This window comes from Oryza glaberrima, chromosome 5 (genome assembly GCF_000147395.1).
Source record: "Oryza glaberrima chromosome 5, OglaRS2, whole genome shotgun sequence".
In the NCBI taxonomy this organism is placed as follows: domain Eukaryota; kingdom Viridiplantae; phylum Streptophyta; class Magnoliopsida; order Poales; family Poaceae; genus Oryza; species Oryza glaberrima.
Window position 1 is genome coordinate 288,669 of NC_068330.1, and position 24,340 is coordinate 313,008.

The 24,340-nt window shown below is 40.5% G+C and overlaps 4 protein-coding genes across 4 annotated transcripts; 3 read left to right on the forward strand and 1 right to left on the reverse strand.

Moving 5' to 3' along the window:
• The first annotated feature begins 3,405 nt into the window (after positions 1-3,405).
• LOC127774386 (WAT1-related protein At5g64700-like) lies at positions 3,406-5,766 on the forward strand. Its single transcript, XM_052300618.1, has 6 exons — positions 3,406-3,661; positions 3,764-3,826; positions 3,906-4,022; positions 4,105-4,516; positions 4,967-5,118; positions 5,240-5,766. Exons 1-6 carry the CDS (start codon positions 3,489-3,491, stop codon positions 5,472-5,474), a joined length of 1,152 nt encoding a protein of 383 aa, XP_052156578.1. The 5' UTR covers positions 3,406-3,488; the 3' UTR covers positions 5,475-5,766.
• Positions 5,767-9,772: 4,006 nt separating this feature from the next.
• Positions 9,773-12,175, forward strand: LOC127773264 (uncharacterized). The gene is made up of 6 exons (XM_052299301.1): positions 9,773-9,932; positions 10,373-10,459; positions 10,783-10,879; positions 11,033-11,324; positions 11,437-11,491; positions 11,814-12,175. Exons 1-6 carry the CDS (start codon positions 9,849-9,851, stop codon positions 11,889-11,891), a joined length of 693 nt encoding a protein of 230 aa, XP_052155261.1. The 5' UTR covers positions 9,773-9,848; the 3' UTR covers positions 11,892-12,175.
• A 141-nt stretch (positions 12,176-12,316) lies between these two features.
• Positions 12,317-14,803, reverse strand: LOC127773263 (actin-97). The gene is made up of 5 exons (XM_052299300.1): positions 14,648-14,803; positions 14,220-14,293; positions 13,735-14,128; positions 12,789-13,402; positions 12,317-12,664 (listed from the first exon to the last, which is right to left on the reverse strand). The coding sequence occupies exons 2-5, from the start codon at positions 14,277-14,279 to the stop codon at positions 12,599-12,601; spliced, it is 1,134 nt and encodes a 377-aa protein (XP_052155260.1). The 5' UTR covers positions 14,280-14,293; positions 14,648-14,803; the 3' UTR covers positions 12,317-12,598.
• Positions 14,804-19,010: 4,207 nt separating this feature from the next.
• LOC127774108 (PH, RCC1 and FYVE domains-containing protein 1-like) lies at positions 19,011-24,240 on the forward strand. The gene is made up of 6 exons (XM_052300387.1): positions 19,011-19,549; positions 20,080-20,189; positions 20,469-22,529; positions 22,660-22,806; positions 22,992-23,539; positions 23,935-24,240. Exons 3-6 carry the CDS (start codon positions 20,607-20,609, stop codon positions 24,068-24,070), a joined length of 2,754 nt encoding a protein of 917 aa, XP_052156347.1. The 5' UTR covers positions 19,011-19,549; positions 20,080-20,189; positions 20,469-20,606; the 3' UTR covers positions 24,071-24,240.
• Positions 24,241-24,340: the final 100 nt, after the last annotated feature.

The window sequence follows — 24,340 nt, forward strand, 5'->3', positions numbered from 1 at the left end:
GCCCAATTAACATGGACACCAATTTCAATGATGGGCCGTGAAAGTAAGCCTCAAACATGCACGTACAAGCTAGCATTAATTAATGAAAAAAGGTCCAGGCCAAATTGCATTAAGGCCTCTCAACCACAAAACCACATATAAAGCTTCCTTAAAATCAGTACAAATCGAATCCAAGAGCCGTTTGAATGGTGATTGTTTACATGCAATGTGCCCCGGTTCCCTCATCCCCTCCACCGTTATGCCTTGTTCAGGCCTTGTTCGTTTAATCCCATAGAGGAGGGATTGAAGGAGATTATTCCCTCTCAATCCCCTTCAATCCCTTTTAATCCCTTCCAAACCAAATAAGATCTTAAGGAATAGAAGGGGTAGACAGAGAAGAGGGAAAAAGAGAGGTAAAGGGTGAGAGAGGCGCCGGGCTCATTATTTTTCATTACTTTTGTCTAACTGAATGTGGATCTATATATTGAGTTTTTTAATTTTAGTTTTTCTTCTAATGTTATGTAAGCGCTATATGGGATGAATACCAAATCAACATACCACGTAGATGCAACGCGGCATGAAATGTTTGATGAACTTGATTTGCACTAATTTTGATAACAAAAGATGCTCCATACCCGATTTTACAATTGAGGGACACGAATAAAATTCATCATAGTTGAGTGGGACATAAAGTGGACTTTTCCTTGGTGGCTTGACCTGACCCATCGTACATATATTACCTATGTACTAAATATATGATACAATTGATTTTATTCGGTTTTTATCACTATTTTTATTAGGAATATAACAGTAATATCTAATAATTTATTTTAAGAAAACATATTGTCTATTGTCTAGTAGTTCAAAGAAGCGTGTGCATGGAAAAAGGTTCGTTCAAACAAACGCACCCTAAAGTTTGAAATGTTAATTCGGTGATGCGTATTCACACTTTGAACTAACCTAGAACTCCGGAATCCTGGATACAAAACCAAGGAGTGAACATTAGAGTAGTACAAAGATATTCTTTGTTATTGACGGATATACATAGGTAGTCCATTAAGCAAGCGTTAACTCTGACAGATCGATAATCAGCTACTAGTCTCCAGCTAATCAGCTAGCTAGCACATGACGGGTTAATTAATTTGTTAATTAACAGGAGATGTACATGTACAATGTGTTCTTTTATGACTCCAACAAAAAGCATCTCGCATCACTATATATATATTGATCATAAATTTTTGGTTCTCGATAATTCTAACCTATTGCTGAAGTATAAAAAATTAATACTCCCTCTGCACAATATATGTACTCCCTTCGTTTTCATATTATGAGTAAATCCATTATTTATCTTAAATCAAATATTTTTAACTTTGACTAAGTTATAGAAAATGTACTAATACAAATACAACATTAAATTAGTTTGGTTAAAAACATGTTAAGTATGTCATTTTTTTTATAGATTGGTCCATGAAGGGAATACTTATAGGGTGTACTTCTTTGTATCTTTTTGAGCACCTTATACTCTACTCCCTCCGTCCCCTAATATAAGGGGGATTTTAACATTTTGCTTGTACTGTTTGACCATTCGTCTTATTAAAAAAATTTAGAATTATTTATTTTATTTGTGGCTTACGTTATTATCCAAAGTATTTTAAGCACAACTTTTCGTTTTCTATATTTACACAATTTTTTTAAATAAGACGACTTGTCAAACAGCACAAGTAAAATGCCAAAATCCCTTATATTATGGGATGGAGAGAGTAAATATGTACTCCTCCGTCCACAAAGATTTAATTATTTCTAGCAATTCTTAGATGAATTAAGTAGTGGGCGTGATGCTTCTTATTATTAATTTTTGGTTATATTTAGTTCGGTCCAAATTAATTAAATGCATATATCTTAGTTGGTTGTAACCCCTATAATAAGATCTTCGATCGTGGGACAAATTTTAAACATTAGAAATGAAGCCTTCCACGGGACGGAGGATTCGATCGATCACGAGATGTTGATTAATTGAAAATTACATGTATGATTGGTCGTCATTTCTATCCTAACAACTTGATTATTTTTCTTATTTTATTTCTTTTATTATTTTGGAAAATGCTCATTAGCTGATATATATGCTGACTCGTTAAGAGCATGCATTAATTTGCTGATGATTGTATAATACTAGTATACTATACTACAGTAGTTGTACAAGATACTGATACATTTGCTGGCTTAATTGGCCGACTTAGCTGTGTTCGTTAGAATGGGTTAGGAAACATTATATTTCTTCTAGCATGCAAAACGAAATGACAAATTAACATGTGACTACTTATATATTGACTAAAATAAAGAAAATAGATTAATATGTTTTTAAGGCAACTTTCCTATAGTTTTCTTTATAAAAAAATATACAATTTAACAGTTTGGTAAGCATGCACATGGAAAACACAACTTAAGCTTTGTTTTACTTTCTAAGGCGTATTAGCTTTTTATACCGTCTTTTAACATCATACTTTGATCATTAATTTCTTTATAATATATTACAAATTAATATATATATATATATATATATAATATTTTTAGTACGCTAAAAATACTATATGTATGATACTACATATATTTCATAGTTCAATTAATTATCAAAAAATTTAAATACCGACTTTATGGACGATAAGATGTCTAGTATAGTACTACCTCTATTTTTTTAATGTATAATGTCATTGGCTTTTTAATCAACATTTGATCATTCGTCTTATTCAAAATTTGTGTGCAAATATAAAAATATTTAAATCATGCTTAAGAATACTTGATAAATTAAGTCACTAAAATAAATGATAATTACATATAACTTTTTTTGAATAAGATGAATGGTCAAACGTATCTCAAAAATCAACAGCGTCATACATTAACAAGACAGAGGAAGTATATTTTAGAACAAACAGAGTATATATACTCTCTCCGTCCCTAAATATTTGATACCGTTAACTTTTTTAAATATGTTTGATTGTTCGTCTTATTCAAAAACCTTTGTGAAATATGTAAAACTATATGTATGCATGAAAGTATATTTAACAATGAATCAAATGATAGGAAAAGAATTAATAATTACTTAAATTTTTTGAATAAGACGAATGGTCAAACATGTTTAAAAAAATCAACGACGTCAAACATTTAGGAACAGAGGAAGTATTATAATAAGCAGATGGAGACTGGACCCCTGGCGTCAGAAAGTTAATAAATCCCAATCGATCAATGTACATGCATATATGATTCAGAGTCCAAATGCACACATGATCAATCAATTAATAGATTAGGTAGGTACGGTGATTCAGAGTCCACAATACACAATAGCTAGAGAGGTGAGTACTGAGAAGCATCCTTGTGCTCTCTTTCTTCTTTGTGTCTTTGTTTCTTTTCTTTTTTCCAAAGTGAGCATGTATAGAGACAGCAGACTGCTTGCTGACTAAAGCAATATATCAAGTCGCTAATTACAATCAAGACGCGGATCAGAAGTGAGTAAGATGGAGGAGAAGAAGCCATACGTAATAGGGATGCTAATACAAGTGATTTACGCGGGTATGTTCGTGGTCACCAAGGCCGCCTTCGATGAGGGGGTGAACACCTTCGTCTTCATCTTCTATCGCCAGGCTGCTGCCACTCTTCTCTTGCTTCCTCTCGCTCTTCTTCTCGAGAGGTAACTAATTAATTGATTAATTATTTTAATCATGCATGCATGCGTTACTTAATTGCATCTTAAGCTGTTCATTGATCTGAATGTATGGTGTTGTATGTGTAGGAAAAACGCGCGATCGATGTCCTTGATGTTGCTCATCAAGCTCTTCTTCTGCGCCTTCATCGGGTACAAATTAATTAGCAATATACACGTACATGGCATGCGTCTTGAGATTCAGATCAATCATCAATTAATTAATCTGCAGGAATACATTTAGCTTGAATCTGTACAACGTAAGCATGAAGTTCACATCTGCAACAGTGGCATCTGCAGCAAGCAACTCTTTGCCTGTCATCACCTTCTTCCTCGCCCTCATAACCAGGTAGGAGTACATACGTATATACCACTGATCTCTCTAGCTATAGCTAGCTCGTTAGTACATGAGTATATATATATACGTGTAGGATGGAGTGTGTGAAGGTGAGGAGCTCATCGGGCATAGCCAAGCTCGCCGGCGTGGCGCTCTGCTTCGCCGGAGTCATGGTGCTCGCCTTGTACAAGGGTCCGGCGCTGAACCCAGTGAGCCACCACCACCACCACATCGCCAGCTTCGCCGGCGACGCGCGGAGCAGCAGCAGCAGCAGGGGAGCGTGGATCCGAGGCATCTTCCTGATGGTGTTGGCGAACGTGACGTGGTCCATCTGGATCGTCCTCCAGGCGGCGGTGCTCAGGGAGTTCCCCAACAAGATGCTGGTGACGGCGGCGCAGTGCGTCTTCTCCACGGTGCAGACGGCGGTGGTGGCGGCGGCGGCGGAGAGGGAGATGGCCAGGTGGAAGCTCCGCCTCGACATCAGCCTGCTCGCCGTCCTCTACACCGTAAGCTAGCTATACTAGACATGACCTACACTCTTCGTCCAAAAAAAAATAATAATAACTTTTGGCTATAATCCTAGACAACAGAGATGGAGCTACTTGTGTATTAACGGATACTCAGAAACCCAGTTTAGAAAATTTTTTTCAGCTATAATTTATCTATTTTTACCATATATACACATCCTCAATCGAAACTTAATTAGACACTCATATCAAGTTAAACTCGATTCAAAACAGAGTACAATAAGCGAGTGAAACCTTTCCATTTTGTTTTAGCTCCGTCCTAACTGGACACATGCTATATCTATATTCATATGCAGAAGTTGGCCTTTTTTTTTTTTCAAAATGGAGGGAGTTGCTAACTATTGCTGAATCATCGTTTTCGCTGTCGTCGTCCTAGCTCATCGATCTCGATAGATTAATCTCCATGGATGGATGCAAATGCAATTGCAGGGTTTGGTGGTGACGGGGGTGTCATACTACCTGCAGGCGTGGTGCGTGGAGCTCAAGGGACCCGTGTTCTTGGCCATGTCCAACCCCCTCTGCTTGCTCCTCACCATCTTCTGCTCCTCCTTCTTCCTCGCCGAGATCGTCCACCTCGGCAGGTAATTACTCTACAGCTGATTAACCCGACCGACCGATCGGTTACATTATTAACTGTTGCAAATTAATTACTCAATCAATTATCAATGGCCTATATAGCTAGCTAATTGAATTCATGGACAGTATTATAGGGGGGATTCTGCTGGTGGGAGGGCTCTACAGCGTGCTGTGGGGTAAGAGCGCCGAGATGACGATGAATGACAATGGTGATGAACAGCAGCAGCAGCAGCAATCCCACCACAAAATTTCTACAGAGATGGTTGTGGTGGAGAAGACGATGATCAGTGGCAGCCAAGAGAAGGATCAGAATAATAATGAACAATCCACACCAACAAAATCACCGCTTCAGCAAGTATAGTTATAGTGTGATCGATCTACTAACTAGCTCCATCGATACGTACGTGAAGGAAATGAGAAATGACCAGGGGTCACCTTTTTAATTATTTGATATTAGATCATTTTCTAGTTTTTTTTTTTTACGTGAAGGAAATGTGCCCGTATCCATCCATGTGACCTACTAATTAACTTTGACTCCATCTGTATTAAATCACAGACTAGTATAGTACCAGTACAGCAAATTAAAGGAACTGACTTCGGTCAGAGATTCACATATATAAGTAACTGTTTGGCTTCTTTAATCGAGGTCAAGCCCCAAGACATTAGCAAATGTTTTAGTATCTCTCTGTTTTTTTATCTGGCAACTGTTCCCTAGATACTCCCTCTACCAAAAAAATAATAATAATCCAGAATTAGGTTTTTCATGTCCATATTCGTTTCTAAAATTGTTTTTCTCAAGAGAGGGGAGTAATATTTTCCCATTGCATCTCGTACATCGCAAATAGGCATGCAATTTAATTAATCCAACTCGTTACCTATACCCCAATTCCAAAATCCTACGAATTGGGGTATTAGGCATACGAAAATTCTTTTGTTACAATCCTATACTCCAATTCGTAGGAATTTTGCACAAGAGCTTCTTCTCTCTTTGTCTCTCTTCTCTCTAAAAATCAATCCAAATTCATGTGTCATTTTTATGTGAGCTATCCAAACACATCATCTTGCAAATTCCTGTTTTTTTGCATTCTGGATTTGCTTACACATGACATCTTATTCATTCCTATTCCCGTATTTTTAAAATCCTACGTTCTAAAGGAGCTCGAAGTCTTTCTAGGACAAGTGAATGGGGGGGGGGGGGGTTTAAAAATGAGTTATTTTGGGACGAATTGTGTGCTCAATATACATGCCAACACTGGCATAAAAAAATGTGCATCGATCAGTGAAATGACTATTTTGTATGCACAACAATATATAGGCATTGATTTGAGGGGCATAATTTGGCATATACTTTCATTATTCCTATAAACAAGAACGTTGCACTAATAACTCAGTACAAATATGCTTGATACTTTGATTTTGGTTTGAAAAAGATAGTTAAAAGTTTTGGCAAATTTTGCTACAGGACATTGTAATTGTGTGTATTTAGCTCATGGAACACCGCAAAAGTGAACTTTTGGGGGAAGACATCCAAAATCGTGGATATTTGCCGATGGACACTGCGCCGTCTCCTCTCTACTTGACGTGCTGACGTGGCAGACGGGAGGCTATTTTTTGATGTGATCGGGCGTAAATACCCCTGTGCCTTATCTCCTCATATGCACTCGGTAGACAGAGCAGCGGCAGAGCCGATGGCGCCTGGTGACGTTGTCGCCGACACCGGCGGCGATCGGTGGTGGTTCTTATGATGCGGCTAAAAGAGAAAGTGGAGAGGGCATCCTTGCGAATCTATAGGTGGTGGTTTTGTGCAATATGGTGGCCGGAATAGTTGTCGACGGCGACGCGAGCGGCAGTGACTCTCGGCATGCCAGTGCATGCCGAGCTCCGGCTCATTTCCATGTGAGTGAGTACATGCGTGCGTGGCTACAGGTCTCTTGGAGACTCACTAAAGGTCGTCTGAGGTTCGGCGATGGATGGACGGCGAGGCGACCTTCGAAATGCTCCAGCGGCGGCAGAGAATAGCAGGTCGACGGTGTCGGCTCCTTCTGGCCTTCAGGCTATCAAAGGGAGGAGGGAAACGATTCAAAGACCGTCTGAGAATGCTACATGTGCGAGGAATTGCGCCGAAGCTCACTCGGGAGTGAGGAATTGAAGGAATGAGCCGGCGGCCGGACTTGAGGAAGAAAGGTTCGATCTCCTCAACGGCAGTGCCTCGGATCGATTCCTTCGGCAGACCTCCTTCTGGGATGCCGGCGATGCTTTTGGCGCAGTGGCTCGGTCAACGATGGCTTGAGTCGACGGGAACGGCGAAGCGACGCACGGCGGCGCCCTGGACCCCGAGAACGCCGACGAGCGCATCTTCATGTCTGCACTAAATTAGGATGCAAGGACATGGCTAGATCAGGCAGAGGAAGTAGTTCACGTTCCCATGGATAAAATGCGGCGAAGCTCACCAAAGGTCTCTAAGATTGGATCAAACACCTTCAGGCAAAGAAATGAGAAGGATGTTCTTGGAGATAAGGCGCAGGGGTATTTACGTCCGACCGCGTCAAAAAACAGTCTCCCGTCTGCCACGTCAGCACGTCAAGTGGAGAGGAGACGGCGCGGTGTCCATCGGCAAATATCCACGATTATGGGATGTCTTCCCCCAAAATTTCACTTTCGCGGTGTCCCTGAGCTAAATACACACAATTACGATATACTGTAGCAAAATTTGCCAAAAGTTTTAGGACTTCTATGAAACACATGATTTTTAAAATAGGGATATGAAAACCGTAGAATTCGAGCGCCTGGACGTCTCAAATCCTGCAAAATTGCAGGAACGAATACATGAGCTAGGAGAGAGAAAAAAAGTTCTTTTTAGAATAAGTTGATACCTCATGTTAAAAAATCATTCTAAATTCCTATGATTTGAGTCATTCAAAGAAATTTAGAAGAGTCATTCCTTCATTAATACAAAGAAACGCATAGGAATTATTTTCATACGAATCTAATCCTTCAAAATTCCTCTAAAAATTTCTTTGTTCCAAAGGAGTTCTTAAAGTGTGCACAGTAGTGCACTACTGTAAAACAGATCTAGCCACACAAAAAGTTGTAGACATCGTGTCCGTAGCTAGTATAGCTCACAATACGAAATGACAGATAAATTTAAGTGATTTAGATCTTACTAGTAGTAAATTGTAGAACCGCTTGCCGATGCTTTTGCCCTGCACGCTTTCTTGGATCTGCTATTTTGTCTTGTTATAATTATTTTTTTTCCACCTGATTGACCAACGCCAACGGAACGCGATTTCGTACACTTAAATTATATGGACAAATATATTAATTAGTAGTTAATTACTAATTGGTTCCTGCAACGATCTTCTCTGCTGGATAAACTAATCAAGGCGGTCGATATACCATAAATATATATAAATTACTCCATGCTGATTGTTTGTTAATTGTTACCTTCTATGCGAATCACATGCTAGCTAAACAGTTGTAAAATAGCTTAAAAATTGACAAAAACAGTTGTAAAGTAGCTTTACGAACATGCATATATAGCTAAATTTGATAACGCATATGCTGGTTTGTGGATAAATTAAATTCGTACCCCATTGGACCAATTTGATCCCCCTTTGAGGAAGCACGAGGTTGAGAAAATATAGAAATAAGAAAAAAGAATTTAGAGAAAAATACAAGTGTAAAACAAAGAATTAAAAAAATGAAAGAACAACCATTTAAATAGACCATGAGAAAAAAAAGTAAAAAATAAAGGTGAATTTTCATAAGGTTAGACCTCATGCTACTCTTTGACAAAAATCTCCTTGCTGTGAGCCGTTCTATGTGAACTTTGTAGGATACTTGGAGTTTAATCTTTCGAAAGACCACTAAAAATTTTCCACAGAATTCAAAATATTCTATGAAAAAAAAATCCTAAAATAAACCATCGTTGAAAGACTTTAATTTTAACCCATGTTACACGAATCAATAAAAAACAAAAAAAAACTAGAATGCTTTTCACTTTAGCAAAATCTAATGTATTTATCAGCACTTTAATATATAGACTCTAGTGCATTAATTGATTGTTTAAAGATAATTAGTCTTTGTGGAACGACTGGAATACGGGGAGATGGATTGATTTTTGGATGGAAGGAGTATTTCAAAGGTACATGTACTCCGAGTTTTTGAATTTGTTTTTTCTTTTTGGGAAGAAGAAGTAAGAGTATGCGAGAGTACGTGACAGAGACGTATATATTGGGCTGGTGGTGCGGATCGAATCATACTACACAAATATGGCCTGCATGCATGTATCATGATGCTAGTGGCTGATTAGTGATATATATATATATATATATATATATATATATATATAACTGACCGATTAAGTTGGTCAGCTAAAAAAATGAGTAGATCGCTAGAGAGCCATTAAGGGATATCTGCAGTCTGCTAGCTCGTGTGGAATTTGGTGCCGAATAATCGGAGCTGTACACTACTACTAGTCGAGCGAACGTATGAACGATGACGACATATGCTCAATTAATTATGGATTACCAGCTAAAAAAATGAGTTCCTGTATAATACTAGCAGCACAGCACGGCAGAGGAGAAAAAACCAAGTGGGCTGACACCTGACAGCCTGGGTGGAGAGCCCATCCCATGAGATCCACGCGCACAAGGGCCCAAGCCCAAGCCCAACCCACTCTACTCTCCTCTCGTCTTCTCCTTCCTTCCGTTGCTCCTCCTCCGCCGCCGCCGGGATGCAGGCTGCCGCACGGACGTGGACATGGAGATGGAGATGGAGATGTTTCCACTCCACAGCCGCCGCTCTTTCCAAACCCACGGTTCGATCCCACCCCGTTCCCCTTCCTTCGATCTTTCATTCCCCTCCCCTCATCCCGTGGACGTCGAGGAATTAAGTAGCAGCAAACTTTACTTGATACCGCTGACGCACTGTGATTTGCTAATTAGCTGCTTCCTCAGACTACCCATACTTGTGCCACTGTCTGCCATGGACCTCTCATTTCAGCCGCTCCTCCAATTGTGTGTTAGTAAAGCCCTGTATTTTCACTGTTCAATACTGTACTTTGGGGTTTGGTTTTTAGGAAAATTGACACGGTTCTAACAGACGGTCTACAATTCAATGTACAAGATGAAACCACGCCTCTTTCTTTAGGCATTGTCACTGTAATTCTTGATAGGCGTTTTCTTTTTTTCGTGCGTTGCCACTTTCACTTTGTATATATGCATATCATCAAGTAATGGAGTTTGTTTTCCTGGACAGCCTCACATCAGGTTTGCCGTCCGCGAAAAGCGCGCTGATGCTAAGGCTGCTCTGAAGAACATTCTACTTAACGGTGGTCCCTGTCAGGTGCTTGTAATCCTTTCATTGTGTTCTGTTAACTGTCAAGTGCGCGCGTGCACATATCTCTAAATCACAACCTACACCATACTGATTTAACTAACAAGATCACACATTTCAATCCTTCTCAGTCTAAGTGGAATAGTGTACATGCTGATCTCTCCCATGACTACTACTGTATCAAGTATTTTTTTTCATCTTCGTCTAGCTGGTGGGCACAAAAGATACATCTCGACATATATGGAACATGAAAAAAAATTTTCTGTGTGGTTTCTTTTTTCCTCCCAGTTGACAAATGATTAAAGTTTTCAAACATGATCTGTTCTTTATAGGAAGGCAGCAATAAACAAAAGAGGCAACAAAAAGGTAGCGGTAAATCAAAGCTTACAAACTCCAGCTATGGAAAAAATCCACATAGAAAAGGCAAAAGTAAGTTCTTCCTGAACTTTTTCCTTAAAACTACATTGCCTTATTTTCTTGGATTATGTTTACATTGGGTTCTCTTCTCTTTTCGGAGAGTATTGCTCCACATTTCTAGGGTATATATGGATAATAAAAAATTCCCTATGTTGTTTTATATAGGTGCGCAGAAGTGGAAAAACTTTGATGAAGATGATTGCAGTGATACCCCTTATGGGAATTTTGGCGGCAAGAGATCTTTTACCTGGTACTGGCCTGGGGAGGATGACGAAAGTGGGAGTCCCAGTGGATTTCAGTGGCGGGATGAGTCTCAATCAAATAAATCAAGGGAAAGAGTTTGGAATGAAAGTGATGTAGATGAGGAAGAGCCTTGCTATGATAATCTTCGCAGCCATAGAATATCACTTGGTTTGCCACCTTTAGGTCCCTTAGAACTTGATCATATTAAGTCCGCGTAAGTGTTATGAACATTCCTTGCAGCATTGGCTCATAGTTTGATCGTTTCTATATCTTGAAGCTGTTAATTGGTTGTATCTCTCAGACTCTCGATGCAATGTTTTCTGCAGTTTTCGTGCATCGGCTCTCAAGTGGCACCCAGACAAACATCAAGGAGCATCACAGGTCATTACGGCTGTCCTTGCTATTTTTTGACACTCTTTTGGTGGTATCCTCACATGCTCTCTAGTAAGAAATCAGTAGTGTGCCGCAGGTGATTGACTGATTGGTAGTTATAAAGTTAGCCACACTGGGATACTGTCCATCTTATAAGCTGTCAGTTATTTAACCTCAAGAAATACGGGATACTAATTTAGTTGCTAGCAGTGATACTAGGAAAAGGCCGTATTTTTTTAGCGAAAAGGAAAGAGCTACATCATTTTTCCTTATCATGGTTAGTACTTCATATGTTGCCCTCAGAAGTCTGAGCACTAATGTATTATTGCAGGCTGAAGCTGAGGAAAGGTTCAAACGCTGTGTAGAAGCATACAAGGCATTGTCTGGTGCTTTCAAACCAAGTGACTAACCCTGTCTGTTCATGAATGAAATCTGAAGACTATCACTAAAGATGTTACTGGAGATCACTAACGAGGTTACTGGAGCTTCAACACACTAAGAGACAGTTGAATCTGCTAAAAAAAAGTGTAGAAGATTGTTAGACGGTCAGACCAGCTCTCGATGGCATTTTTAACAATTAAACTTGTTTAGAGTGGTCACTGAGGAAGCGATTATTCGTGTATAATTTCATGAAATCAGTTGAAGCGAAACAAATTTCAGCGCTCCAATTTATTCTTGGAGTGCCAGGCAATATACAGTGTCTCTTCTAATTCTAAACTAATGGCATATTACTGCGGTAGGCTTGTGCATCCATGTTTGTACTAGCCAATAAATTGGGTCTCAGCATGATTGCGGTGCAATACTTCCATAGACCGTACAATCCACATTGAAATAGATCCAAAATTTAACATAATTATACCCTTGGAGCAATGTATAGAACAATAAGCTCATACAGACAGTTCTGACCAATCAAACGAACCAAGTTTGACAAGTGAACTCAAACAAACAATCTGAGATGACACAAACATAGGATACTCTTACACTGATCGAACACATAGAGAAGTCGTCTCCAAAAAGAAAAACAAACATAGCCTGCAAATCTCCAATACATAGCTAGAAAAACGAATCAAACATAACTCGATACTACAGATGACAAGAGCAGAGCACTTGAGAAAATCAGAAGCATTTCCTGTGGACAATTGCTGGGCCAGATTCGTCGTACTCGTCCTTTGATATCCACATCTGCAAACCAACACGACATACAACAGATTTTAGATGTTACCACAGGTTAATCATGAGACATATGTTCCAGAAAGTAAAGTTTAACAATTATTGTAGCAACTACAGATGAACAGGAGCTTCCTACCTGTTGGAAAGTGCTGAGTGAGGCTAGGATCGACCCTCCGATCCAGACGCTGTACTTGCGCTCAGGTGGAGCAACGACCTTAATCTTCATGCTGCTCGGGGCAAGGGCAGTGATCTCCTTGCTCATACGATCAGCAATGCCTGGGAACATGGTTGTACCACCACTGAGCACAATGTTGCCATAAAGGTCCTTCCTGATATCCACGTCGCACTTCATGATGGAGTTGTAGGTGGTCTCGTGAATACCAGCAGCCTCCATACCGATCATGGATGGCTGGAAGAGGACCTCGGGGCACCTGAACCTCTCTGCACCAATTGTGATTACTTGACCATCAGGTAGCTCATAACTCTTTTCAACTGAGGAGCTGTTCTTGGCGGTTTCCAACTCTTGCTCATAATCAAGGGCAACATATGCAAGTTTCTCCTTGATGTCCCTTACAATTTCCCGCTCAGCGGAGGTTGTGAAGGAGTAACCCCTCTCAGTCAGAATCTTCATAAGGGAGTCTGTGAGGTCACGACCAGCCAGATCCAAACGGAGAATGGCATGAGGAAGCGCATATCCTTCATAAATGGGCACTGTGTGGCTGACACCATCACCAGAATCAAGAACAATACCTGCAGAGCAGAGAAACATAAGCTCCTCTAAATAAAAACATTACTTGTCGACAGTTAGCTGTTTGTTCAGGCCTGGACACAATGGGGTCGCAGGTAGCTTGCTATCAAGATTGAAGTGTATCCAAATAAAACATTTATATCAAGATTGAAGTGTATCTAAAGGATGCTAGCAAATGAGCATATTAATAAAGATGGATGCAAATCATACATTAATTGTAGAAGCTTGGCAATGATTAAAAAAAAGTGTATGGCAGCAGAGGTGGATCATACAAGTGCATAATTGAGCAAACCCTCCTCATTGAAGTAAAAGACAGAGATGAGTTCATACATACCAGTAGTACGGCCACTGGCATAGAGGGAAAGCACGGCCTGGATAGCGACGTACATTGCAGGGACATTGAAAGTCTCAAACATAATCTGGGTCATCTTCTCTCTGTTGGCTTTAGGGTTCAGAGGAGCTTCAGTGAGCAACACAGGGTGCTCCTCGGGCGCCACACGAAGCTCATTGTAGAAAGTGTGATGCCAGATTTTCTCCATGTCATCCCAGTTGCTCACGATACCGTGCTCGATGGGGTACTTGAGCGTGAGGATACCTCTCTTGGACTGTGCCTCATCACCAACATAGGCATCCTTCTGCCCCATTCCTACCATAACACCGGTGTGGCGAGGACGGCCAACAATACTAGGGAACACGGCCCTTGGTGCATCATCCCCAGCGAAACCAGCCTACATGATGAAATGTAATGTAATGTAATATTCAGCAGGAGACGACATACATTACATTACATAAGAGTAAAAAAGAAAAGGAAAATCAGACCTTGACCATTCCAGTGCCATTGTCACAGACAAGAGGCTGGATGTCCTCACCGTCAGCCATTTCCTACAGAAGAGCTGCAGCGAAGGAGTTAATACTTTAACAAGTAGTAGTGCCTGATCATTGTTGCTATACAACTCGACGACGACGCATTTCTTCAACTAAATCATTGATGAGTACTTCATTTCTTAAGCTCTACTATACTAGTTTGCACCCGGAAAAACCACAAAACTCGCAGGGGCGGATCCAACTTTTGGGGAACAAACGAAGTGCTACTTGTACTAAGGTTAAGGCTCTGGAACTAAGAGATCCAAGAGCTTCTTCCAGATCTAGTCTAGAAGAGAAGCTAGGGTTAATGAACGCAAGCAAATTCCAGATCCCCAGAAAGAGATAGATGAATTCTGAGAAAGAAAGAGGATGTGGATGCTTACCAGGATCCCCTGCTATGCTCTGCTCGATCGGCAGATGGAGATCGGCAGCCGCGACTCGGTCTTGCGCGCAAGGACCGGAGGAGACGACACAGACTGCAGATTTTCTTTTCTTTTACGCCAAGGTGGGAAGATAGATACTCCACTACACCTGCCTTTATCTCCATTTTTTTTTTACCATACTCTATAAAACTACACATGCACTTCCTCCGGTGTAGTAGTACTTACCGTTTTGGATAAGCCTATCGTTAAACTTTCAAAACATTAACTATAAATTACATCTGAAATATTTGTCTTGGAAATACGGTGACCGTACATATAGATTGTTCTTAAAAGTACTTCAATAAATTTTTATATTTATTAATATTACTACATATATTATATAAAAAATAGTGGTAAATGTTGTTTTTTGAAAACCATGTCCTTATCCAAAATGACAAGTATTATTAATCCGGATGAAGTATATCTATACTTACTACTTAAAATGATGCTAATGTTGATGTTCGAGTTTACCTTTAATGTCACAAGCTAACATGTGGATCCATAAGATCCTCACATGTGAATACTTTTGTTTTGTATATGGCATTGTATACCTAAACAATTAACTATGTTATAACCTTGTAATTTTTGCTTTTACTTTTATCTCTTATAATATTTGTTACAACGCACAGACCTTTAGCTAGTTCTTCATAATGACTGGTGACCCACACATGTCAATAGTACTTAGAGAAAAAAATGTGATGAACTCAGTAGAGAATTGCGTCGACAACAAACTCCTTAGGCCACCGGCAATCACTAGCTTCCACTCCACGCACCGCCACCACCCCTCTTTCTCCATGAGCCACCATTGTTCCTCCTCTTCGCGCTTCGCATGCGCAGCTGCACCCTATAGCCATCGACATGCCTCTTCCCATTCCGTCGTCATGCACGCAATTGCTATGGTCGTTGTTGAGGCCGGGGGTGTTGGGCTTATAGGGACTCAAGGAGGCAGGAGCCTAGATCTAGGCTCCTCCTTGCTAGATCTGACGGTTCTTCAACTATCGGAGGAAAGAAGAAAAAGGAGAGAGAGAGAGAGAGAGAGAAAGAGAGTTAGTGTGCGAAGCGGTGACAGAGAGTCCTAGACTTGGAGGTGAAGCGGAAGTAGAGCCAGTGAACTTAGAGATGGATAGAATGGGGTGATCCAAGTTGAAACAAAATTATAAAGTTAGCTTTTGTTAAATTTCTCTAAGAGAAAAGTAGTCTCCAAATCCAAATCTAGAAGATAGCTAGCTATTAAGCTTAATGCAAGCAAATCCGAGAAAGAAAATTGCGAGGGTAGATCTAGAGGAGAGAGATGAGAAAGAGGATTAACGGATCGGATGGATGCTCACCGGCGAGGATGTGGCGGTGTTGTGCTGGTGGAGTGGAGATTGGCGCAGCAGTAGGTAGGGGAACTCAACGCCGAAGAGCTTCGGTGGTGGCGGCGATGAGATCTGAGTCAGGTCTCCTTCTTCTCCAATCTCAATCTCGAACCAAGTAAGTAAAAAGAGTGAAGTGGCCGTTGTTGTTGCTGCTAGGTGCTATAATAACTGCACCCTGCCTTGCTGGCTGAGGCAACCCAGTAGTAGCAAGCAGTCACCACAACCATTTTTAACTATTTATCACTTATTATTGTTCCTAATTTTGGTTTTGTCAATGGAGCCATGTAAAATGACCGTTTTGTCCTCTAAGTCTATCCTCGAGACCTCAACCTGCTCTCCTCCAAGTTCATGTTTATGACTCCATAGATGATGAGGCAGCCTTCACTTCCGAATCCACAGGGTCATTGTGGCTTCTGCCGAAGGATAAGGAGGACGTGCATCCTCACCGCGACAAACAATGGCAATGATTCCATGCTCTTGGGACGATCGCTGCCACGCCCCTGCAGTCTATCTATGATTGCTACGACGAAGATAGCTGGGGGGAGGGGGCTTGTCTTCTTGTTTCTTGGTGCGACACGGAAACAAGCTACACATACGTGTGGTCACTCTTCTCAGCGATGGTCCTCAAGATTAGGCCATTGATGTCCTCCGCGTTGGCACCATGCTCGAGTAGGAGTTTAGCCATCTTGACATTATCGCCTAAGATGATACGGTGGTGCCATCTCCACAACACATCTTGATCATGTACTCGTCGTGCTGAATGATTTCACCGAGCAACATGACGTCTTTTTCTACTTGATGGTGATGCATGTGTCCAGCACAAGATGGAATGCAGCGGCCCAAGCCATCACATTTGCCGTCTCGTCAAGCCCAAACTCCACCGCTACGCCGCCACTCAGTTTCACATGATAAAGGGAAGGGGCAAAGTAGGTATTTCACATGATTCTGGTAATAAAAAAAGGCATGTGTTAAGACTTAAGGGTGAGCAAATAGTTGAATAGGCTGAGTCAAGACGTGGTTTTCTCTCTCTTCTTTTGGACAGAGAGAGTAGATCGGAAGGATCAAATATGATTCTTTTCCTCTTCTTTTCCTTGCAGAAAAAAAAAGGACATGGAAAATCCATGCATTACGGACAATATTGGCATCGCCATCGTAGCATCGCAGCTAGCATCTGTTTATTGAATTGCTGGTCGAGCTAGCTAGCGACCAGCGATTTGTACTTTTGTTGATTGGAGGCAATGGTTTGAAGGCTAGCAATGATATGAGTTGCCAACTCGATCTTCTGTTCTGATAGATAAGATAGATCATGTATTGGTACTACGAGAATATATACATGCACGCGTGCATCTTGCATAGTAGCAAATGGGATTACTTTTTAGATAATAAGATATATATATATATATATATATATATATATATATATATATATATATATATATATATATATATATATATAAGTGAGCAAATGGGATTATATATATTGGGATGGCTCTTCTTGGACCATGCTTGACACGTATATATAGTACCAGATCTTCTCTTGCCTCTTGGCGTGGAGTAATTGGTAATGGAATCACACTAAGTACTTGTTGCTCCCTTCATTAGCTACACAAAAGTGAATTGATAATTAACCAAATGGCAGCTAATGTCCTGTCAAATTCCAATCACATTTGATCCATCGATGCGACCGAGAAACTGCCAGTTCCTAGAGTGCTTATGTTGTCTGAATGATCCACTTGTCCACCAAACCAAACAGATTGTTAGAGTAATTAATTAGCAAATGGGCAGTGCATGGAATTAATTTGCTACTATTCAATATTCATGTCTGGACTAACTACTATTGCTATTACTACAATTATTTCCTTTTATAAAAAAACCAGATATAAAGGACATCTTTCTATCCCAATATCTATCGAACTTAATTTCCTATATATACCATCAAAATAAAAATGGGATCAAAAGAAAAGGAAAAAAAAACAAAGGAAGGTGGATTATTCATCCTCAAGTGTCATGTGAACTCCAACCAACATTATTGAATGATCAATGAGAAGATGGGTTTCATATGAAACTTGTGTTGGATCACCTTAAATGCGTCAAGGACATACTGCATACAGTACGACTGACAGTCGCCATGGCACTAACAATTGTACTAAAAGTGTCATATCTTAATTAATTTGCTTTAATTTACACAGGAGTACTGTACTTGAGCCTTTATGAACCTGCTGCAGGTAGGAAGGTACTGTACATATGGTGGGTAAAAAACATTTGCATGCTTTACAAACTGCTTTACTACTGACTGAAAAGCTTAGGACAATTAAGCTCTGTAATTGTATTTATATCCTATTGACATAATGTGCCTTCTTCTCCACTGCTAATCCGCTTTAAAAAGAACCAATGTGGCTTTAGCTTAGCTAGGAGTGAGTATCTTTGCAAACATTCTATTGTTTCTATAGGGGAGACAACACACTACTGACTCCAAGAACAGGATGGAGTTCGTCAGAAGCAACCACATTGCCTGCTCAGACAGATAGTTAGTAAACTAAACTTATAGGAGTATTAATTAGCATCAGCAAGTTACTGGAGATTTGTACTCCACTGATTTTGATGTGCATTTTGTAATCAAGAGTCTGATTCTCTAATATAAAACCTGTTCCCCAACTTGATCTTCTTGTAAGCAACGCCATCCATTCACTAATCCATTTCAGTTCAACCAAGATGACCCAATCACCCTACCATCATTCATGTTACAAGAGTACCTGCCAAAACACACATCATTTTCTAGGACTTGAAATTAAGTTCATCAAAACATCGATTTTTTTTATAATGAAAGCTTTATTAAAACTCAGCAACTAAATATAGCAAGATGATACATTCATAAAAGCACTGATGAAATCAGAAACTAAAGAGGCATGTGGATGAATCAGATGAAGATTGATAATAACAAGGGGGCAACCAGATCTCAATAGTAATTAAACACATACTAGTGTCATTAGGATAAAAATTACAGGGAACAGGCCAAGACCAGCTGTACCACCTTTGTGATACCATATTCAACAGCACAGCAGCACAGATCAGAACAGAAAAGGGAGTAGCAGCAGTAAAGAGAGTGAGTGAGTGAGTGAAGAGTCCAAAGCAACAACACAAGAAGAGCATGTGGGGAGAGATGATGATGAGCACACACCACCGCAGTTGCAGCAACACCGCCCGGTAGAGAAGAGAAGAAAAGCACTATAGATTAGTAGTGAGTAGTGACAGAGAAGGAGGAGAGAGAGAGAGAGAGAGCTCATGGGAGCAAGGAACAAGCAGAGGAGGAGCCCCATCCCTCGTGATCAACAGCCAAGAAACTGAGCAGAAAAAGGAAAGAGAGAGCGAGGTGGATCAACAGCCGCCGCGCAACCTGTCCCCTTCCGACGGGGTGGATGTGGATCTTGGAGATAGAAGCGGAGCGGTTTCTTCAGTCCATGGATGCTGTCTTTTGATGCTTTCTCCGCCCCGTGCTGCATCTCTGGTACGCCTTCCCTGCGCAAAATTTGCTTCTTTCTGCGGTTTGGGGTTCGTCGTGGGCGACTGGTGATGCTGGGACAGCAGGAAAGGAAGCTCCTTTCTGCATTCTGTGTGAAGTTTAGTGTTCTGTGGTTAACTGGGCGGTTGTTTCTAGTAGCTCTCTGATGCAAGAATGGGGGCTAAAATTTGCTGATTACTGGCATTCGGTCCAGATGCTCCAATTGTAGAGGAGCATATTTGCTCCAACTGTGGACACCACTCGTTTGTGTTTTGCACTGCTTGCTACATATGTATGGGGAATTAAAGAGATCCTAGTGTTATTGTGTTGTCGCGGTTTAGTTGTAAGATCATTTGTATCTTAGTGGTACAGAGCCATTTTGCTTTTCTTGAAGCAAATGTTTGTCATGTTAATTTTCACACATTGTAAGTTGTGATCTAATTTCCCCCAAAGAATTGATGTGCTTGTGCATTACAAGTTGCACGCAGAATATTTCCTTGTTGTTATTGAGGTGTTGTTTTTTTTCCTGATTTCAGATGTCAAGGAACATAGTTGCCTGAAGCCAATCATTCTTCTTGTTCTGGAGGATCACAGCAACACTATATACAGTTGTTTTATTTCCACATTTCATTAACCACCTGACAAGGTATTTTCTTCTCCCTATGAACTGGGAACATGGTCCTATTTTTTTCAAGTAATCCCTGTCTTGATGTGGCATGGCCTATGGAATATGCTATGGATTTTTAGTGCTTGTATGGAAAAACAGTCTTGAATTTATTCATCCATTTCTTCAAATGACAGGCACAGTAGTATGTGGTATCCAAAAAGCTACAATACGCACATAACTTTATGCATTTCTTTCTTTCATAAAAATTTCAGTTGTGTTTACATGCATTTTTTTCACTTAACTCTTAACTATGTGCAGGCAATTGATGATATCCAACTCATTTTAGCGTATAGTTTGATCAGCATTTTGTTTGCAAGCACTCCCAGACAGTACCGAGTAATATATGGACAGTATTATCTTCAATTTCTAGTTACCTGGAGATCAAATGTGACAAATATGCACACAAGGGGAGCATCTTCAGATGTTCTTAGAGCAAGCATTTCTAGTGCACCTAGTACATCTAGCCATGGTTCTGCACAAGATGACTGTGATTCTTTAGGTGATGTCTACGTGTGGGGTGAAGTTTTTTGCGAAAACTCTGTACGAGTTGGTTCTGATACTATAATTAGATCAACGGAGAAGACTGATTTCCTACTCCCAAAGCCGTTGGAATCCAGATTAGTTCTTGATGTTTATCATGTAGATTGTGGGGTCAGGCATGCTGCACTGGTCACAAGAAATGGAGACGTTTTCACATGGGGTGAAGATTCTGGAGGTCGCCTCGGACATGGAACACGAGAAGATTCTGTCCATCCTCGTCTTGTTGAGTCTTTAGCGGCTTGCAATGTAGATTTTGTTGCTTGTGGGGAGTTTCATACTTGCGCTGTGACAACAACAGGCGAACTATATACCTGGGGAGATGGAACTCACAATGTTGGACTTCTAGGACATGGTACTGATGCAGGACATTGGATACCCAAGAGAATTTCTGGAGCACTGGATGGTCTTCCAGTTGCTTATGTTTCTTGTGGAACCTGGCATACAGCCTTGATTACATCGATGGGCCAATTGTTTACTTTTGGAGATGGTTCTTTCGGGGTATTAGGCCATGGGAATCTAACAAGCATTTCATGTCCAAAGGAGGTAGAGTCACTCTCAGGGTTGAAAACAATAGCAGTTGCATGTGGTGTATGGCACACTGCAGCTATTGTGGAGGTCATTGTCACTCACTCTAGTTCAAGTGTGTCTGCTGGAAAGCTATTCACCTGGGGAGATGGCGACAAGCATCGACTTGGCCATGGTGACAAGGAATCACGACTCAAGCCCACCTGTGTAGCTTCGCTTATTGATTATGATTTTTACAGGGTAGCATGTGGTCACAGTCTTACTGTATGCTTGACAACTTCTGGAAAAGTGTTGAGCATGGGTAATTCTGTTTATGGTCAGCTCGGAAATCCTAATTCAGATGGAAGGCTTCCATGTTTGGTCGAAGATAGGATTGCAGGTGAACATGTTCTCCAAGTTGCTTGTGGATCCTACCATGTTGCAGTATTGACAGGTAGGAGTGAAGTTTTTACATGGGGAAAGGGAGCTAATGGAAGATTAGGCCATGGAGATATAGAGGATCGGAAGGTACCTACACAGGTTGAGGCACTGAAAGATAGAGCGGTTCGGCACATAGCATGTGGTGCAAACTTCACTGCTGCTATATGTCTTCACAAATGGGTTTCTGGAGCTGACCAATCACAGTGCTCATCATGTCAACAGCCATTTGGATTTACTCGAAAGAGGCATAATTGCTATAATTGTGGACTTGTCCATTGTAATGCATGCACCTCAAGAAAGGCTTTGAGAGCAGCATTGGCTCCTAATCCAGGGAAACCTTACCGTGTTTGTGATTCTTGTTTCTTGAAATTGAAGAACGCCTCGGATTCTGATTCGTTTAATAAGAGGAAGGACATTGTTTCCCACCTTGCAGGTGAAAGCAATGGTGATACCAAAGCATCGAAAACCATCTTGTCTAGCAATATGGATATAATTAGGAGTTTGGATAGCAAGGCAGCAAGACAGGGGAAGAAAACTGATGCATTGTCATTTCTCCGGACTCCTCAAGTTAGTTCACTACTGCAGCTGAGAGATATTGCTTTGTCTGGTAGCGCAGATATGAACAGATCAGTTCCAAGAGCAGTGCGTACATCAGCAGTTCGGTCAGTAACCACTTCAAGAGCTGTTTCCCCTTTCTCTCGAAAGTCTAGTCCACCACGTTCAACCACACCAGTTCCAACAACTCATGGCCTTTCTTTCTCAAAAAGTGCTACCGATAATCTGGCAAAAACAAATGAGCTCTTAAACCAGGAAATCGATAGGCTGCATGCGCAAGTATGTACTTCTCTTTATTCAGCAGAGATTAACTTGGATGCTTTATTATGTTGCAATAAGCCAATAAGCTTAGTTTTTGGTGGAGTAAATATTGCAAGAAACTTAGTAGCTAATACCTTTATTGGTGCAGGTTGATAACCTCAGACATCGTTGTGAGCATCAAGAAGTTGAGCTGCATAAATCAGCCAAGAAAGTTCAGGAGGCCATGACACTAGTTGCAGAGGAATCTGCAAAATCTAAAGCTGCAAAAGAGGTTATCAAATCTCTAACAGCGCAGGTATTAACAAACTCACCTGTGTTCACTTCGATTACTACAATTCTAAAACCATGTCATGGCCATCTTGGCATCTTTCCTTTCTATATGTTGGCTAAAGTAATAAGAGTAGGATATCTCTGTTTCATCATAAAGAGTTGTTAAATCATACAGTAATAATTGTGTCTCTCTTTCTCTAAATTATGTAGCTGAAGGATATGGCTGAGCGGATACCACCAGAACAGGGCACTTACGATGTCAGTGAGGCAAAGCCAGTGCACGTTCCGAATGGCATTGATTCACATATTGCAATCTACTCTAGCATAAACGTAGCTCACCAGCCACGGAATGAGCTCCTCAATGCTTCAAATGCGCAAAGCCTGAACTCTGGACGATCATTGCATCCAAATGGAATCTCAAGCCAACACAGGTTACTAGGTAATGCTACCGAAGCTAGTGAAGGCAGCGCTCAAAGCCATCGAATTACTAGTCCCTGCAAGTTGGATGTTCCTCATCGAAGAGCGCACAGCAACAGCGACGATATGCTGACTGCGAGTCATAGAGGGGATGATAATGTGAGCATAGATGCAATGTCCCTTCAGAATGGTGAGGATGGATACAAGCCTCGAGGCACAGTATCATCAATATCCAGCAGCCAAGTTCAGGCCGAATGGATCGAGCAGTATGAACCAGGTGTATACATAACACTCACAACACTCTTGGATGGGACTCGGGATCTGAAGAGGGTTCGTTTCAGGTGAATAAATTTTAAACTACAAGTCATTTTGCTTTGTGTTTGGCAGTGATGATAGTACTGAATTACTACCCCCGTTTCAGGTTATAAGATGTTTTGACTTTGGTCAAAGTAAAACTGTTTCAAGTTTGACCAAATTTATAGAAAAAATAGTAATATTTTCAACCCAAGATAAATTTATTATACAAATATATTTAATTATTAATTTAATAAAACTAATTTGGTAATGTAAATATTACTATATTTGTATATAAACTTAGTTAAATTTAAAACAGTTTGACTTTGATCAAAGTCAAAACATCTTATAACCTGAAACGGATGGAGTAATTGATTGTGTGAAAAGAAAGATTATTATCTAACGATAATACTAAGTTTAGGGTGTTGAAAATTGTTTGCAGCCGGAGACGTTTTGGGGAGCATCAGGCTGAGAAGTGGTGGAACGAGAACCGTGAGAAGGTGTACGAGAGATACAACGTGAGGAGCTCTGAAAGAGTGTCTTCTTCTTCAGCAGCCTCCACCCGCTCAGCCTATTGATCCACAAGCTGCTGGATCTGGGACAAGCTGTTTTTGCATAGAAAAGAAAAAAAAACTGCAAGATTGATTTGCAAGGCTACTCAATGGCTGCAAAATGTTATGATCAACTGATGAGGCACTAATCATCTAGTAGCTAGGATCATCATCGTCATCATATATATATATATATATATATATATATATATATATATATATATATATATATATATATATATATATATATATATATATACTGGGAGAAAGCCTGTCGATCTTTACTGTACCATAATA